This window comes from Acipenser ruthenus, chromosome 22, assembly GCF_902713425.1.
Source record: "Acipenser ruthenus chromosome 22, fAciRut3.2 maternal haplotype, whole genome shotgun sequence".
Lineage (NCBI taxonomy): Eukaryota > Metazoa > Chordata > Actinopteri > Acipenseriformes > Acipenseridae > Acipenser > Acipenser ruthenus.
Genome location: NC_081210.1, coordinates 5341815 through 5360517, shown reverse-complemented (window position 1 = coordinate 5360517; position 18703 = coordinate 5341815). Strand labels below are relative to the sequence as shown.

The window sequence follows — 18703 nt, the reverse complement described above, 5'->3', positions numbered from 1 at the left end:
TAGGTCTACTTCATCATTGACTTTGAGGGTTATAGCACCAGGAGAAAGTCTGGGTACCCATACAACAGCTGTACTGCACTTACTTGCTGTATGTGTTTCAGCATATTTATACTGGGTAGATCCATAGGGATGCAGTATCTCATGCCCTGTTCCCAGTGCTAGGGGAATTCAACTAGAATTATGACCCACCTTGAAATTTCAAGTAGTTACTTACTGAGCCTTAAAAGACAAGTCCAATCGGACATTTGCACTTTTTCACATTGTATAGCACCTTTGGTCTATACTCCTGAAAAAAAATGAATGACTATATATTTAATACATTTTGGCATTGTAGTGAATTATTTTTTGCGACCATACTAGTGTTCACTGTGCAGATCTAGCACGTTTACCATCTTGGAATTTGCTATGGACACCGGGGTTAACACCTCTGCTTTTCTTCCAGATAATATCCTGCCATCTTTTTGGATCAGGACCTCGGTTTACTGTCTCCTCCAAAAAGGCAGAACCTGGAATGCAGGGCTCCTTCACAGAGCATACACTGCCACACCCAGTATTCCAAGGGGCTCTTCCATCCAAGTCCTGCTCAAGCTCACCTCTCTTTACAGCTTTTAAAACGGATCCACTGGTCTGGCTGCAGTTTACGGTACAAGATGCTCATGTAGCTTCACATTCTTTAGTAAGTTTATAACTCCATTAATGTGACAGAAACAGTGACATCATTGTCACATCTGGTTTGTTGACTCATGAGTTACTTATTTATTTGAAGTACTGACAGAATCAAGGTTAGCTGGAGCCGAGTGTCGTGATCACTGAACACCTTCCAGGCAGTTCCAGTCACTAGGTATTTGGAGCAGGGTTCTAAAACAAATGCAGTCTGTCATGCCACTTTAAATTCCAATACTGTGAGTCAGCCAGTTCAGTGGAGACAGGGTTCAGTAACTAATGAGCATGTTCTGTAGTGGTGGTAGTTATCTGCTTGCTGGGTGAGCGAGTCAGCAGTGCGAGCTACAGCTTCAAAGGCAGAGTGTGGAGACACCCGTAGAACTGCTCTGCGCCCTCTGCCAGCCCAGGTCAGAAAAACAACAGACAGGCTGCAATTACTCTATAAAATACCTAGACTTTGACCATTCTATTTTAGTCCAGAGTTGCAACCTTTTCATTTTCTGTACATGAACACATACAGTACTGTAAGAAAAAAAATCAGTAATGAAATGTCGATACTAAATTGCTTAAAAAGAGCCAAACATAACCTTAAAGAATACAAAAGAGAAACATATTTATATACAAGAAAAGAATGCAATGTTCAATGAAGGGTTAATGAACAATGCTTTGAAGGCCACCTCTCCTCCCAGTGCAAACAGGTCTGTTTAGAATAAACTGGTTGATAAAAACGCCATCAAAAGGATTGTCTGTGGAATTTGAATGAGCACACAAGGCTCAAGAGAAAAAGACGTTATAGCGGGTCAGTGAGATCTCTAGAACATTGCATACTCTACACATTACTTAATTTCCCCAACCAAGCACTGATTTCTACTTCAAAGCCAGGGGGGAATTGTGTTCAAGATACACACAATTACTCCGGGGTTAAGGAGAGGGCTGCTCAAAATAATTGCCTCCTGGGATGTTCAGTCATCAGAAAAAAATATATATATTTAGAATACTTTAGGTCTGCTTTCTTGTTTAGCTGTCACACAGACTAAAAGGTACAAAACCTTTAACACACAATCACAATCTTACAGACGAAGTAACTTTTTCAATGTTGCTGTTCTGAGACTGGGGTGACTGGATTCCAGCTGCTCTACCTTAGAACTCAACTCTGCCAGGATCCTTCAGGCTACTGGCGCTTGATAGGAGAGAACAGAGATGTGCCTCTTTGACAAGCCCACAATCCTAGTCATCCGCATGCAGAGTGTTAATAAAGCGATGATTTCTCAAACTCTCCGGACTGCAGGACCTTCTAAACAACTGCTTCAGCTGAGGTCTTTGTTTGTTTCTGTCTACAAGTGTAACCCATTACTAACATTAAAAAAAATATCTATCTCTATCTCATGAATGAAACAAAATGCCTCGTATTAAAGTGTGTTGGATCAAAAGGGACAAAAACGGTCTAGAATTCTCAGTGTCTTGAAGGCTTTTTTAGTAGAAAACTGTAGACAAGAATATTCTCCATTAATATACCTGGCTAAAAAACACATGTATCTTTGTGTGGAGGGTAGAACACAACTCTCAATGCAGTTATCTAAAATGTGAACTCTGTTGTGTACAACATATACTATGCTGGCTATAGTGTCAAACTATAAAGACCACATGGTGAGCACTGATGAATCTTTACGTACTGTGTATGCTAGGTTAAATCCTCTGCGTAAAGAAAAGCAACTTTTTAATGCAATGCCCTTCTCCCATGTTGTAAAACTAGGGGGTCCTCATCCTGCTAAGTGACACAGCTGTTTGGGATAGAGCATTTCCTGTGCACCTGCACACAGCTAATCCACATAATGTACCTCTTCCTCCACAGTTACAGGGACATTCCCAACTGGAACGTAGCCAGGATACTGGGATCTAACATACAAAACTGTTGACAAAGCATACCGATCTAATCCATTTGTACAAATACTTGAAAAGTTCTATTTTTAAAAAGGGAGTTTTGCACTAGCCACATTGTCACTGGTTCTAGTCTCGTTTTTGCTTTGTATACTGGATATGCAGATATTTCAGAACACAGCTCAACAAAATTAAAAATGAATAATTGGATACAATTTTAATATTCTTGAGTTAACTCTTTAACAGAAGCTGGAATCAATATCCCGTACACACCTGGAGAATAGCGAAACTAAAATGGAAATAAAACTGCACATTATTGTAAATCTTCATTATATAAAAATAATAATATGCATGGCTCAGCGGAGCGTGCGGTCTGCAGTCTGTTGTATTATCTCGTGTCTGTTTGAACACACCATTGCGTCATGCACAAGGAATTAACGTGGCTAACTTTAGATGAACATGTGCTCTTCCAACAGTCTAGGTTACTTCACAAATGGGCTCAGCTCAGTCATTGCTATTTAAAATTATATTCAAACCACAAATCACAAGAAACTTTCTAAGATCTTCTGCATTGTTCTCTTCAATCCAAACACCAGCATGGGACTGTTCTTCATAAAGCACAAGTACTGTAGCAAGCACACTGTTGGCATTGCAAGCCCAAGGCACAGTTTGACTCAGTCTGGCTCTATGGGTTCATGACTCCTTGTTATAGAATGCATGATTTTGTATATTTTGATTTTTTGTAAGAGTGCAAGCAGACAGAGAGAGGCGGATACTCTCAATAACGTGTTTACGAATGTTATTTCCACAAAATTGTTTCTCTAGATATACAAGGGCACCTCCACCACTACTGTCAATCCCCTTGTACCCACTTTTGAGTAACAAATAGCTATCCATAACTTTAAACACTGTAGTCTATGTTATGAGGCCGTTTTTAAATGACAACATTACAATGTTGACAAAGATTCCTTGTGAAAACATCTGTCTAATTTTATTGTTGGAGTTACCAAGTAACCAGACCTCAAGAGAAATGAGATAAGCTAAGGAAACCACTTTAGTTTGCATCCCAAGCTTTAACTGAACACAGTACGTCAACCAGGGTCCAGGTTTCACAACAGACTTTCTCAGCCAACACCCACCAACTGAAACAGCAAACATGGGGGTATTCTGGTTTAGCTACTAAAACGACCAGTTACTAACACAAAGGCTAATAAACTCCAGGGATGTGCACTTTGGCACATTTTTATGAACGTTTAAACTCTATTGCTATATCATAGTTTAAGGAATCTCTGTCTGTGTATAGATATATGAAAACAGACACACTTTCCATCTTTTTCTGCATTCCAATAACAGCATCAGCATCTCTGTGTGTGCGTCTTTTAAGACAAGATTTTTTTTGCCCAGCAGCTTTTTCACACACACTACGTCGAGCCACGGGTATTTCATCTCCCATTCAGAATGAGAGGGTATTTTTCGTTTATTTGCATTATTACTGCTTCGGACACTGTCTTACTCGTACAGTAAGAAGATGCTCACTGCTTAGCAAAAAAAAAAACTGCCAATTGACAACCGCTTCGCCATATTGTTACAGACATTGGTCTGGCGCCAGAAACGTCTAAACTAAATATCCTTCTTAATGCTGCATAAGCCAAATATGAGGCTCATTGCTGCCACCTACAGGACTGGAGTGCACCTTAATCAAAGCTGCTCTATTACAGAACAGTTTAAAAAAAAAAAAAAAAAAAAAAAACCCAAGCAAGTATTTACTGTCATTTTGCTGCAGTGTAATAGATTACCACAAATATGCATGTCTGCGTCCCTTTCCCATTCTGTGCGTCCCGTGAACACAAGACACTATTTTTTCCGTCCAATGGATTCATTTTGCGTCTAGGATTTATGATTTTGTATTAACGCGACCTCTGATAGTGTCATTAAAACACAGATCATTTATAGATCAAATTAAATTAAAAAAATAATAAACCTATGTGGTAAACTGTACCATTCCTTACCTGAAGTGCTAACAATGGTAAAAATCACCCAGGTGACTATGACCCTAGTTAAAATAGGCAAGCTTGCAGTCTTAAGACTGATACAAACCAGACGCGATGAGACAAGCAAATGTGCAGCAATGCGACAAAATGAATAGAACCTATACTTTTGAGAAGTATCTTTCACACCCCAGGTGACGCGGGGGCGAAGCGAAATAAACAGGATCGAATCCTATTTTTTTGCAATTTCTTCGCGTGACAACTAAAGAATTGACCAATCTGAAAACAGCTTCAATGCACATGGTGCACCAGCTTGAAGCAGTATCCAAAATGCCAAGAGGAAAAAAAGAATACTTGCCATGGAAAAATAAGCAGAGCTCTATGGCAAAAGGTCATTGCAATGTAAAGATACATAGATGGAAGATATTACATGGCAGTCCAATTCACATGAACTGGATATGCATGGTACGCGGTGCTCCAGATAAGGGCCATTGAGTAATTTACTCTCCAATTTAGACACTATGCAAGTAAAATGCAACATTCCCTTGAAGCAAGAGTTCCCTTGAACTCTGCTTCATCCAAACCCCTGCTTACCTGTTTGTTCACATTCCCTAAAGGCAGTTTAACATATTAAGAACTAAGATTTCAGGACACAGTAGTCTATGACAAACAGGAATTCTTGGGCAGCTGCCTGCAACAATCTTTAAAAATGGTTTAAATTAGTTTAAATCTACTTTTTAATTTGCAATAATTTTATATAGTTCAGAAGGAATATTTGAATTGTATATTTTGTAATGCATTGATTGGAGTCAAAACCTCTTATTACATGTAGAAAATAATTACTATTAATCCATTATTAATGGTTACTGTGACAATTAAGGTTGTAGTCTTTGTTTTTCTTCCAAATGACTCCTTTCCATGTTAAAAGGATTACAACTTAGGAAAATGTGATCTATTGTATGTATAGAAATGGTTCTCAATGCAAGTTTTCAATGACTTACCGTGTATCAGATAACGATGGACTTGTAGAGGTCAAAACGGAACACTGAAGGAATGTTTGGCCGTCTTAAAAGGGGGAAACCGCTTGGTGGGGAAGTACTATTGTTCTTCAAAAAACACAGGTGATTTACAGGACACAACAGGTCTGAGTGCCTTCCTGCACACTGGTTTGCCAAAACAGGTGTGAAGCAATATAGAATCAACGTTTGATTTTCATATGAAAACAATCAAAGCATTGATAAATGTATGTAAAAAAATACAAACAAACAAACTGCAGATATTCAATTTCCAAAATAGCCCCGACCAAAAAAACAAAAATATCTTAACTACTGTTTTAAATACAGATCTGTCTTCAACTAAAACTTAAATCTCACATGTACCAAATAAATTAATCGCATTGGTTTGTTTACGCTCCATTTAACCTCAAAAAGAGCAACCTGTCATAATGTCTGTGTTTAACTTGACGCTGCTAAATAGCAGCAGTGCGAATAGCGATCAGCTCCATAAATCATACACACAATTTGTATACCTGACAATAACAATGCATAAATGGATTTATTTAGCGACTTGTTTCGATTATTATTTATTTATTTATTTATTTATTTATTTATTAACATCCAGGTCTGGCATATTATTACCGCGATTTTTTGTAGACAAGAATCAGATTTTCAAAGCTCAAAACCGGGACACATTGTTAAATAACCGATAACACTAAATTAAACCATTTAAAATACAGGCTATTTAAATAGCCATCTTCTCACTCTTTAGTATCACCTTTTTTTTCAGCAGTTAGCTAATTTCAGTACGGGTGTATCATTTGTGGCTAATTAGTTTAACTTCCCATATTATGTTACATACGTATTGCTACCGTTTAATTTGAGTTCATTATTAATATTCTAGATCGTCGCCAATACATTGAGGTTTCTTCCTGTTTTTATTATACTCCCTGAGTCAGGACGGCTCTATTTTCATTGACGATCATGTGGTTTACACCTGGTGGATTCGGATGCTTTATTAGCTATGTAGATTCACATTGAAAATATAAGTAAATGAAAACGCAGGGCACGCTGAGGAATAAGCACGTATGTCTGTCTGTATTAATCACTTTCTAAAAATAATCTTCTTGATTACCGTAGTAGGTGCCATAAACGAAGTTATAGGAAGAGGTTGTTTACGTTAATTTTGAAAAAAAATGTTAGTGTCTGAAAAACTTTAGATTTTCAGAAACATGTCTGGACATCGGGACCTTTGGAAAACGGGGGACTGTCCCGGCTAAAAACGTTATGGGTTTTCTTTATCAGAACACAATGCAAGGCACTGACATAACTCAGTTTTACTTCAACGAATCCTTAAGTCTGCTTTGCCTGCATCACTGTGGTGGCTGTGATGATAATATCCACACTGCAATAGTGTGGCAGTCTGGACAGTGCTACACACTGTGATAAACACACACACAAGCAGACGCTGTCACAAATGCATGTATTGTGAAACAATGAGAGAGTGAAAGCGGGCCTTACCTTTTCCCTTTGTATAACCGAGTTTTTGGATAATGTTAACCCCGATTTCCACCAATCCGACCCCCGAATACTTTCTATCAGCAGTACAGAAGTTGTAGAAGATGGCCGCTGCTTATCTGTTCTTCTGAACTCAATGACGTAATCGTGAATCTCTAAACGTTAACACTTTGTAGTCCTCAACTCACCAGCGTTTATTGACAGTTGCTATTATTATTATTATTATTATTATTATTATTATTATTATTATTATTATTATTATTACTGTATTCACATACGGTACAATGAACCACCAAAAAATCTGTATCAGCAGCATAGCGGTACCCCATATTACCCGCTTGTTTTGCCCCATTTACCCCCTTAGACGCTGTTCTCACTAAATACCGAGGTATACCTAGATAGGTTATCACCCCCTCTTTGCAAAAACACTAAAGATATTAATGAGTAAGCCATATCCCATATTTTCGTTTTTCTTCAGAGGGAGCGATTATCTGTTATATGGTACCACTATATTTATTGAGCACGATGTGTAAGTGATTTAAAACACACAAGAACACGCTGCTTTGTCAACTATACCGCGAATAAGGAGCCGGGAATAACTAACCAACTTTCAGGTGGTTACAATGAATGTTATTTTAGTTGTATTGTGTTGAGGTTGAAAGAACAAACCCAATTCATTATACTTTTAATCAGTGTATTATAAATACAGTAAATTAATGTAATTGTCTATATAATATACCATAACTTTCTTTTATGAACGAATAATAAAATAATAATAATAATAATAATAATAATAATAATAATAATAATAATAATAATAATAATAATAATTGCTGTACCCTACAGTTGTGAAGGTAATATGACTATATGCCTACATCGGGTATTTTGGAAGATTTTTTTAATCTAAATGTGTAAATTAGATATCATGGCAACTATTAAAAAAAAAAAAATCCCCCCTTTTAAGTAACGGTGGTTTTCAAATCTAGGGCCTATTTCATTTACACCGGTTGTTTTGTATAAAATGAACAAAGGCTTGTATTATTGTTATTTGACAGATGCATTAAAAATGCATTACATTGTGTGGGTTTTAGTTTTGTGGAATCATACGCCCACGCCACGTTTAAATTGAAAAGGTCTGAACTGTCTTATTTATTAGACCTACAGACAACAACCCCGAACAAGCCAGCCTCACGCAAGCCTGCCGAAAACATATAAAATCATTATCGTATGTCGAATAATACACCCATTAACTTGATACAGATTAAAAAACTGTATCTGCTGATTTTGTTAAATATAGTTAAAACTTCCGTTGAGTAAAGTTGCAGACGGCAAACTAGAGTGTATAAACTGCGGAATTGATGGGTTAAGAAAACATGCCGACACGATGAGGCAACGAAATGTACATAGAAGAAAAAAAAACCGGTCTCTTGATTGATAGTTCATTATGACTTCAATGGCTGACTCAGTGTGCAGCCAAATACCATTCAAGAACATTTGAGAACATGTAATCATAAACTCAGAACTCTCTACCGCAATGAACATAACATTACTGCGGGGCAAAGACAACCACGCGCCTGGATGCCAACCCTTTTGCAATGTTTAATCAGCCATTGATATGTACTGCATGTAAACCAGTTGAATGTGTAGGAGTCATTTACAACCCATAGCAGAAAAAGTGGTTTCCCATTTGATCTTCGAATCTCTAAATTCAACAAGATTCATGGAAACCTTTCTGGTGTTTTGCTTTTCATTTACAATAATAATAATAATAATAATAATAATAATAATAGGAATTCCAGGTTTAGCTGAAGAGAAGTTAGAGAAAACATATTTTGAACTTTCCAATAAAGATATAGTTCAAAGACAAATCCTTGCAGATTACACACTGCTGTGACTCTACCGTATCCCTCCCAAGGTACTAAGCAACATACACCTCCAAACGTTTTCAAAATTTCAAAATCTAACATGAAATACTGTACTACTATTATGGTTTCCGAATTACAATAAAATATCGAAATTATGTTCATATTGTTTTTTTGTTCTTTTTTAAACCAAGTCTCAATCCTAAAATTCAAGGTAATGCAAAACTTTTGTCCATAGCTGTATGTTATAAACTAAAATGATACTACTACAATGGCTGTTATGACCTGCTTTTACACCTACAGTAGGTTACAATCCGAAGTACAAATCTAACACTATTTGACATTGCATAACCCTATCCCTAAACCTCACCTTAACCCCAAGAGGAAAGGGTTATTTTAATTATGCACAATGAACCCCCAAGCCCATGTGGTCATGTTTCTGCTTTTATATTTCATGTTGTGATCCAAACACTGACACATTCTCCTAGAAAGCACAGCACCCCCACACTGGGACGGCGGGCCTGGTCTCTGAACAGCACAGCCCCAGACACTTGACAAGACTGACAGACATGGGCAGAGGGACCACGTTATTCCTGCATACTGAATAAAACAAACAGCTCTAAACAGGGTGCATGCCTGACTGAGTCGCCAGCACCACTTTATTTATCTTACAGGATGTGTTTTTTATGATATACTTTTAAAAGAGTTTGAAACGTTTATTGCAACAGATCACCTTAATTATGTTATTGCTGTAACTGTTGCAGTCTCTTTGTTCGCTGCTGCCTGTGTGTGGGCAGGCAGGTGGGTGCATGAGAGAAAGGAATCGTGTCCATTGATATTCATGGTTAAAGGGAGAGGCGACTAACAACAAAAAAATGGTTTGCAGTGATCTATCAAGGCTTCAGCAGCGGTGTAGACCCAAGGCTTAATTGCAGTTATTATGAGGCCCACATTTATTTTAAATTGTAGAATATACAGCTATTGCCAAATGTTTTGCCTCACCTCGAATTTTAGGATTGAGACAATTAAAAACCAACAACTATATGAACATAATTTAGATATTTTATTTAACATAATGTAATCAAAGAAACTACAAAATGATATCGCAAAAGCCTACCTACAAAGTGGTATGTAATTCAATAAGCTAGCATAACATTTTTCATTCGACTTTATGAAGCAAAATTAGTTCATTGTATAGGGTGATGCAAAATGTTTGGCCATAGCGGTCTTATACACCTGCATAATCAATGTATATGCCAACCAAAGTTGTTTTTAGTTTTGCATCAAATCTGTACTACAGTGCAGTTGCACTCCACAAGAAAGTTTACTTCTAATTTTCTGTTATACAAGTTACATATGTATTTGTCTGCTTCTTTAAGTAATTATTTTTCCTTCCACAGGCATAATATTTTGCATTATTATTTTCCCTAGTCCATCCTGTGTCATTCTCACCTGCCAATCCTTTCCACATTCATTTTCATGTTTTGTTTTGGTATACTGCAGGAGTTGGTCTGCGGTATTGGATATAGTGCCATCTAGTGGCTATAAACACTAGCACCACACAATCAGAGGTGACAAAAGCTTACCATTGTGTCAGTTTCCTTTTATTCTTCAAATTGATAAACAAACACATGTTTTGTTCTTGATATTAAAATATTTAAATGCATGTTTCAAAGCTAGAGTATGTATGCTCTTCAACCTAAGATAAAACTGAATAAGAATCAGACAACAACAGTAATAAACACCACTGTTTTTCTGTGGCAGTATTAGCATGAAAAAAATACACACTTACCATAATTGTTATTTGGTAGTTATTAAAATCCACGCTATGAGGACAGGGGTCCCATAATTAAATGTAATCCTAGAGTTAGTTAGCTGGATTTTACAACATGAATTAATGCTTCAAATGAAGTCTTTTACTGGCTGAGAAACCCTGAGAACACCATTCGTTTTATGTTGACGCCTCATTAATATTACTATTGTTAATATTTTGCACGTACATGATTGTTTTAAGCTTGTAAAGCCTCAAACAATTGACCATTGGGTGCTCTTAACTATACAACCGTGCCACCAATTTCACAACCGAATTCCTGTCCAATTCTAGAATACTGCTACCTAATGGATCACTCTGCAGTATTATTTTTGCATCACAAATCTGATACCAATAGTGTACACTCACTGTACAATATAATTTATTTAAAAAAAACAGTGGAATGCAACATTACCAACACTGCGGAAAGTAATAACAGAATAATAAAAATTCTATTTACTGTCCTATAAAATACATACTTCAGATTTTTTTATGTATCTTATTTGTCATGTTTTTGCATTTGCTTTTCACTTACTGTTTTAAGTTATTTTGAGAAAAGGCAAGGTATATGCTAGCTAGACTACACAGTACATATATACATTTTTTAAATTCATATTTTTACAAAATTAATTAAGCAGGCTAAGCTGCCATTATACAAGAAGAAACACCTTCTCCTCTTTGTGCGGCCCAATTCAAAAAAGCATTTATAATGTATGTTGTCAAAAAACAAACCTTTACTGTTTAAAACTGGACTGATGACAAATGCAGTAAAGTAGCTTATACAGTTCCTGGCATAAGGACTGCAGTCCAGGATTGCAAGGAGTGTGTGTGTGTGTGTTCGATACCAACTCAGCAAGCCTCCAACGAGAACCAGACAAATCATCTGAGTGCTATCCTGATCTGAAGACCAGTTCAAATCTAACTTCCCAGCAAAGTTCCCCCAGAGCATCATTACCTCTTCCCTTTCCATTCCTTTTTGCCCTTGGGCGCTGCCTGAGTGCTGGAGGTGTGGATGAACTCGTACAGCAGCCTGGCATTGGTGGCGTTGCCCAGGAGCTCTGCCAGTTGCTCCTGGCTCATGTTCACCAGCTCGGCCAGGCTGCCCGCTCCGTTCATGAGTGCCCGGCAGTTCTTTGCGTTGACGCCGGGCATCCTGAGCAGCAGGTCCTGGGGGCCGGGGCTGTAGAGGTCGGACGACTCGGGCACTGTATCCGAGTCGGCAGTGATGGCCATGGCAGCAGAGGCGTCGGGCTGCGGCTGCTTTCGCTTCAGCAACTCAAATAGCTCAGCGGTGGCGTGGGGGGAGGGGCACCAGAGAAGCCGCAGCCGGGGGAAGTGCAGGGTGAGCAGGGTGAGCTTGGAGGTGATGTCGTTGGCGGAGATCTCCTGGCGGAAGTCTGATCGTGCTGTCAGGGAGAAGGGCTTGGCTGGGTCGAATTCAATAAGCAGCACGGGCCGCCGGTAGAAGCGGGACATGGACAGGCACTGGGTGTAGAGCCGGCCGCTGTTGAGGGAACCGATCAGGTCGCTGACACTCTTGCGCTCCACGCAGACATCTGGAGACAGGATGTAATCTCCCACCTCCAGGGTGACCGGCTCGATGTCCAGGCCGCGGCGGTGCAGCAAGGCCGGCAGCTCGCTTCGGAACTCTCGCATGTCCACGATGACCCGAGCAGGCTCCGTCTTTGCCTGCTGACCACCTGTCAGGACAAAATCAGAGGGGCACGAAGGTTGTTTTAATTTTTCACTCATTCAGTCCCTCTCGAGATATTCCCATAGAATTTTTTTTTTTCTTCTAAAAAAACAGTATTTTCCCCCATTATCAAACGTTATTCACCACCCCCTATTTAGTATAAACAGATGGACTCACACACCTGCTTTGCGTGTGTCTGTAGATGCGTTTGCTGGGGTGGGGTCTCGAATCAGGTCCAGATTCGTATCCTCACGCCCTTCCCTTTCCTCTGGGACCACCATACTAGCTTTCTCCCTGAAAACAATAAATACTTGACTGAGTTCTTTGGGGTCACCTGTCTGCTTAGATAAAATAGGAGTTTGTCATGGTGAACTGTTAACAAGGTATTTTAAAAAAATCATAGATAAGGCAGTGTTGCTTCTTCAGGGCAGGGTGGCATGTGGAAAAAGAAGGCTTTAGCAACCAAAGAATGTAAGAACTAACCTGATGAGATGCTCAAAGGCTTCCTTCTCTCTTCGCAAGGCTGTCAGGTATCTCTGCTCCTCAACTGAACCCCCATAGATCAGAAAGTAAACCCTGCAAATAACCACAAAATTGATATGCTTTGCAATTGACTTCATTAACGTGCTTACAAAAGTACCATAGCTAGAGAATCACTAACACACCAGACACCATTAAAAAGCATACCTTGGTCTCCCCAAAATCCATAAGTAACTCTTCTCATACCTGAGTGGTTTCCCAGGACGGCTGGCCTTGTAGACCTCCAGCTGACGAACGAAGGACAGCTCTGCGTCGTACAGAACCACGTAGCGTGGCTCCACCTCATGCAGTACCCGTGTGAGGCTGTAGGGGTCGCTGCAGCCCAAAAGCGGGTGGATGACAGTTAGCGGTTCCTTCAAGATGCCATAGTAGGAATCAGAGGGCAGGTTGAGCAGCAATTCCTCTATCTCCTCCATGCTGCTTTCAATTTCCTCTTTGGACTCCTCTCTCTCCTCTGTCTCCTTTTCTTCCAGTTTCCCAAGCATCTGGGTCAGGGTGAGCTCTCCTCCCTGTTTTCCTCCAGTCTGTTTTCTGGATTTCTTCGCCTGCGGTCCCTTGTCTGACTTGCCCTTCCCCCTCCCTTTGCTGACAGCTCTCCTGTCCTTGCTCAGCTCGGGTGGCGCTTCGTTTTTCCCAAAGGTCCGGCTGTACAGTCTGGTCAGCAGAGCCTCTGCCCCACGGGTCACGTACTCCCGCAGCTGGGCACAAGTCCGGTCATCGCTGGCACAGATAAGAACTCTACCTGGAAACCACAAGACATGTATTATTCAAACAGTGCTAATGTACTTGCTTAAGAAATGTGCCTTGAATTTGGTGGGGATGACTGCACTGGTTGCAGAGTCACTCACCTGGTCCGTCCTCTGTGTTCTTGTTCTCCCTCTCGATCTCCTTCAGCACATCAGACAGAGCCTCCCACTTCGGGTTGACCTCCAGCACCAGCTCTCTCTTCCCCTCTGCTGATTAAAAACCCCAAATAATTTTACTTGTTCATTGATACTTGCATCCATATGTTCTGTCTCTGTCTAGTAATCTGAAACATCCGCTGAGCTTTTGAGGGTTCGAAACATCTGTAAACAACTGCCCTAAAGATGCAACACAGATGCATGTTTCTATCTTTGCCTGTACATGGGATTAACTTTCTTCACTTGCCTTAACCATATAAAAATCTATTGTAGGGTACCTGTTCTGCAAGTTATATTCAGTTTGAGGTTACTTGGATCTTATTTTAGTTCAGCTTAAGGTTACAAAATTCAGGTTTTGAGGTTACCCGGTTCTTTCTCCCCCTGGATCCTCTTCTCTCCTGCTTTAGTTTTTGTGCACGTTTTGGAGTCTGGAATGTGGTAAACTCGAGTGCGAGAGTTAACAAACATGGAGGTGCTGGAGTCAAGGAAGAGCCAACCTACAGACAAAAACACATAATCAGAAACGGTGAATTTGATTTTCAAAAGAACAGTTATTTATTCGCCATTTGTAACACCATAATAAAAAATAGGTTGGTTTCTTGAAACTTGGTCAACGTAATTCTTACAGTTTCACAAAGAGCAAAAAAGGCTTCAGATCCCTCAGTGTTGTACCTGAGTTTTGCCCGAAGGCCTTCTCGCTGGTTCTGAGGGACTCCAGCAGGTTGAGGAAGGTGACACAGTCGTACTGAGTGAGGTACTGCAGCAGAGTGCGAAGGATCTTCAGGTCTTGAACCAGAGACTTGGTCTTCATGCCCAGCTGGTGCCACAGAGGGTCCAGGTAGTGACGGATCATCTACAATAATAATGGAGAGCTTCAATTTAATCCTCAGTGCACAGGAGTGCAAAATGTGCAACAAGAGGTGAAACTCCATAACATGTTGCTCACCTTCTCGAAACATCTTCCCAGTGCATTCTCCAGGGACAGTTCTTCCACTTCCAGGGCAGGGTTGTAGCGTTTCAGCTCCTTCAGGCAGGCGTTCATGATGTCAAGGACAGAGCTCTGGATGGCAGTCATGGCCGGGGTCAGAGAGACGTGCAGCTCCACCACATCGGGTTTGTGCCTCTCCAGGAATGAGTTCACCGCAACGTGGAACCTGCATCACAGAGGGAACTGGAATTCATTAACACTGCACCTCCCAACGTTCTTCAAAAATAAGATGTGGCATTCTGATAGCTCTGTCAATTTGTACCTGTAAGGTTACATGTCAATTCAATGCAACAGACCGACAGCCTGATCTTCATGTGGCATTTTATCTATAATGTTCCATGTTTAAAACTGAAAAAGTACTGAAACAAAAGCAAGGGGCTTGGGGTTTCAGGTGCGTCTTTGGTTAAAATTGCGTCTCTCAAAATGCTCTTGCTACAAACCCAATCCTCGTCATGCAAAAGTAATTTTCACTTAAATTAAATTCTGTTAAAAACCAGGAACTTCTAGCAACAAGGTCACAGTACAGTGCCTGTGTTTTAAGATAAAGAAAAGCAAATACAGGTATATAAAATGCTAAATGGTTTTAAACACAGACCTTGGCCACAGAAAGAGTTTCTTCACAAAGAGATTCCTCATGACACGCTCCACCTGACAGAAGCCAGAGCTGAAGGCCACTGCGTTGTCTGTGAAGGCCTTGATGAAGCCGGTCTTGTTCTTCTGCCGATAAAGACGAAGGATGAAGGCTTCCTGACACGACTCAATGATCTTGTGTGCCTTGTACACCAGGATACCTGCAAGGACAGCCTTCTATTCAAATACCACCGTAATAAGAAAGGGCAAGGCTTTGTTTAAAAATAGAGTAGTCCACATGCATGCACAAAGCAAATCATACCTGTGATGAGGTTGGCAGGCATCCTGTCTGTGAGAAAGTCCACCACAAGAATTCTGCTGGTGACAAAGAGAACCCCTCCCTGTGTGTACACACTATAGCGCTCGCTGCTCGAGACCTCGTTGGTGATAATCCGAGGGAGATGACTGACCCCCTCTGTGCGCAGCTGCTCAATAAAGTACTCCTGAAAAGACAAACATTTTTACATGACCGAGACCCACTTAGAGATCATTTCCAGGGATGGTTTGGAGAAGATTTCAGGTTTCAGTAGCTAAAGTTAACATTACATTATTTTACCTTATCTGTTCATTCCAGATCATAGTTTAAATATTTATATGACATTCATAATCAAATAAACTAGAAGATAATGCACATTACAAAGGAGATGTGTATTACCTGTCTGTATTAATAAACATAATACATGTTCAGCCTACACATTTAGCTAACTAATAGTTTGTCATCAGTAAACTACTTCAGCTGCAGATATACGGTATGTACAGTAAGCTCAAACTATCCCAAATGCTTCAAACGTAAGATTATGAACTTTTTGAAAGGTATTCATTATTGGGAAAGGTATAGCGCACCTGCTCGGCAGTGGTGGTATTCAGCAGCAGAACCAGGCTGCCTTCCTCTGAATACACCCGAAGGAACTGCAGAAGGATCCGGTCAATCCCGAGTCCCTCAGCAGTCAGCAGCAACCCGTCCGAACTGAACAGATTCAGAAACATTTCGGTCTCGAACTCCAGTAAAGGACCCGCCATCGTTACTCACAACAGCATCAAACTACTGTACTGAAAATATCGGTCCCCCTGCTCACCCAGAAACTGTCCTCTTTACTCACCGACTGGGAGTTAAAGCCACACAGCTCTCTCAGTATCAGAAACAAAAAGAAACACAGATTACTTCGCGTGGGCAATGAAGCCATTCATGTTTTGGGCATAGTTTGCAAACAGATATTTTTATTCTTTACCACTTTAAAGCTTGCATAGACAGAGTGTGTATGTGTGTAAATTAGAGGAAATAGTACACCATAATGCATTTCACTCAACAGTTTTCCTTGTGCCAAAACTGAACATTCAAGTCATGTGATCGAAAAAGGTTTTTTTTTTTCATTTTACAAGAGAACACTCAGAACATCTCCCCCTTCTGGCGTGGAGTATACATGACCGCTTATTGAATACTGGCACTACAGCATAATTAAAGTGTCTGCAACAGCGATGAAAATAAGGCTCCCGTTACTTAGCAGCTGCATCCAGTACTCGTGTTGCTATGAGTAAGACACCTGCGCCTGTTACCTATACACTGTGGCTAATCAAGCTTGTATTAAAACCTGGAATGGGTGAAACTGCTACGCAATAGGAGTCTTATTTCCATCCCTGGAGTAGATCTTTTAGCTAACAGCAAAGTGAATCCCTCACAACAACGACTGCTGCTGCTAGATAGTGGTCTCCCGGCATGCACCATAAACCGACTGCAGCTTGTTCAGAATGCCGCTGCCAGGATCCTTACCAGATGTAAAAAATTTGAACACATCGCCCCCCATCTTGCCCAGCTGCACTGGCTACCTGTAAAATTCAGGATTATATTCAAAACTCTCCTGCTAACCTACAATGCCCTTCATCACTCAGGTCCTGAGTACCTCCTCAACCTGCTGACCCGCTATGTCCCTGCCCGCAAGCTGAGGTCCTCCGACTCTGGCCTGCTTGTTATCCCCAAGCAAAAGTGCACCACACTTGGAGAACGCTCGTTTAGCTTCATGGCTCCGACTCTTTGGAACTCTCTCCCAGCTTTGGTGCATGATGCTTCCACCGTCACTTGCTTTAAATCAACTCTCAAGACCCACCTGTTCTCTCTTGCGTTCCATGCTCTTTAAGCCTGATATCTGTTGTTAGCTGCTGTGTGATGCTGCTATTTCATGTATTATACATTTTTCACTGTATTTAATGTATTATACATTGTTTTTACTGTATATCATGTATTATGCATTTCTCTGTATTTAAAGTATTATGGATTTTCTTGTTGCTACTGCATCTTGTAAAGCGCTTTGTGATGGTGGTCCACTATGAAAGGCGCTATATAAAATAAAGATTGATTGATTGAAATAATGTATAATGATAATGTATATTGATTAATGTAAGTTTTACAACAAATAAACTCAAACCGACTATTTAAAAACAATTTAGAATATTTATAGGCATTTGGACTATAATCCTGCAGAAGAGATTATTTGAAATATAAAATAGTCGAATCCAACATGTGAGCCTGCAATCCAATCTTCTGTTCACTAATAGGAAAATGAAAACATGAATTATGTGTCTACATAGTTAAATTATCTCTACAAATCAGTTTGCAATTGGCAATAAAAAAATAGGCTTACATTTCATATAAAAAGCTTCCTGAATACACCAGTACCGCTTTGCATAATTAGCTTTTTATGACCTGTTAAATTGTGAGGTAATAGAAAGGTTCTAAGTAGGTAGCACAGCGGTGCACAGCCTAGGGGGGAAAAATAATGAGTTATTTAAAACGTCACAATTGGTTACCCAGAATTCTGAAGGTGGACGTGGGACACAAGCATGGGAATGTTCTGAGTGAGTGGGGTAAGCCAGGGCAGCAGAGCAGTTAAATTATTAAACAATACGGAACATGATTACTGACCTATTCAAGTGTATTATACTTGTAACCCGTCTGCTTTTTAAATGGACTTGCATACAGTAAACAATAGTACATATGCATTGATCCAAACAATATATTCAGAGATGTGTACATTAAATGTACACTACCGGTCAAAAGTTTTAGAACACCCCCATTTTTCCAGTTTTTATTGAAATTTAAGCAGTTCAATTCCAGTGAATAACCTGAAATGGTACAAAGGTAAGCGGTAAACTGCTAGAGGTTACCAAAAACTGAAAAATAATGTACATTTCAGAGTTATACAAAAAGGCCTTTTTCAGGGAACAAGTAATGGGTTAACAAC

General features: G+C 39.9%; 2 protein-coding genes across 5 annotated transcripts in view; both read right to left on the bottom strand.

Annotated features, from left to right (window-relative positions):
* LOC117431361 (myocardin-related transcription factor B-like) overlaps positions 1-7180 on the bottom strand; it is a 48245-nt gene extending 41065 nt beyond the window's left edge. Inside the window, exon 1 of one of the 3 annotated variants that reach the window (XM_058995865.1) lies at positions 7046-7180. The gene's annotated coding sequence lies outside the window, so the exon portion shown is untranslated. Of the gene's footprint in view, positions 1-5530; positions 5780-7045 lie in introns of those variants that run through there. The other 2 variants (XM_058995866.1, XM_058995864.1) reach the window with 2 other exon arrangements.
* Positions 7181-10032: 2852 nt separating this feature from the next.
* ercc4 (excision repair cross-complementation group 4) lies at positions 10033-16801 on the bottom strand. 2 transcript variants are annotated; one of them, XM_034052203.3, is made up of 11 exons: positions 16311-16801; positions 15730-15910; positions 15433-15628; positions 14796-15003; positions 14522-14702; positions 14215-14346; positions 13796-13900; positions 13134-13689; positions 12891-12983; positions 12589-12701; positions 10033-12414 (listed from the first exon to the last, which is right to left on the bottom strand). In XM_034052203.3, the coding sequence occupies exons 1-11, from the start codon at positions 16485-16487 to the stop codon at positions 11666-11668; spliced, it is 2691 nt and encodes an 896-aa protein (XP_033908094.1). In that variant the 5' UTR covers positions 16488-16801; the 3' UTR covers positions 10033-11665. The 2 variants fall into 2 exon arrangements, with proteins under 2 accessions (XP_033908094.1, XP_033908093.1); XM_034052202.3 differs by having other exon boundaries at positions 10034-12414; positions 13796-13903.
* Positions 16802-18703: the final 1902 nt, after the last annotated feature.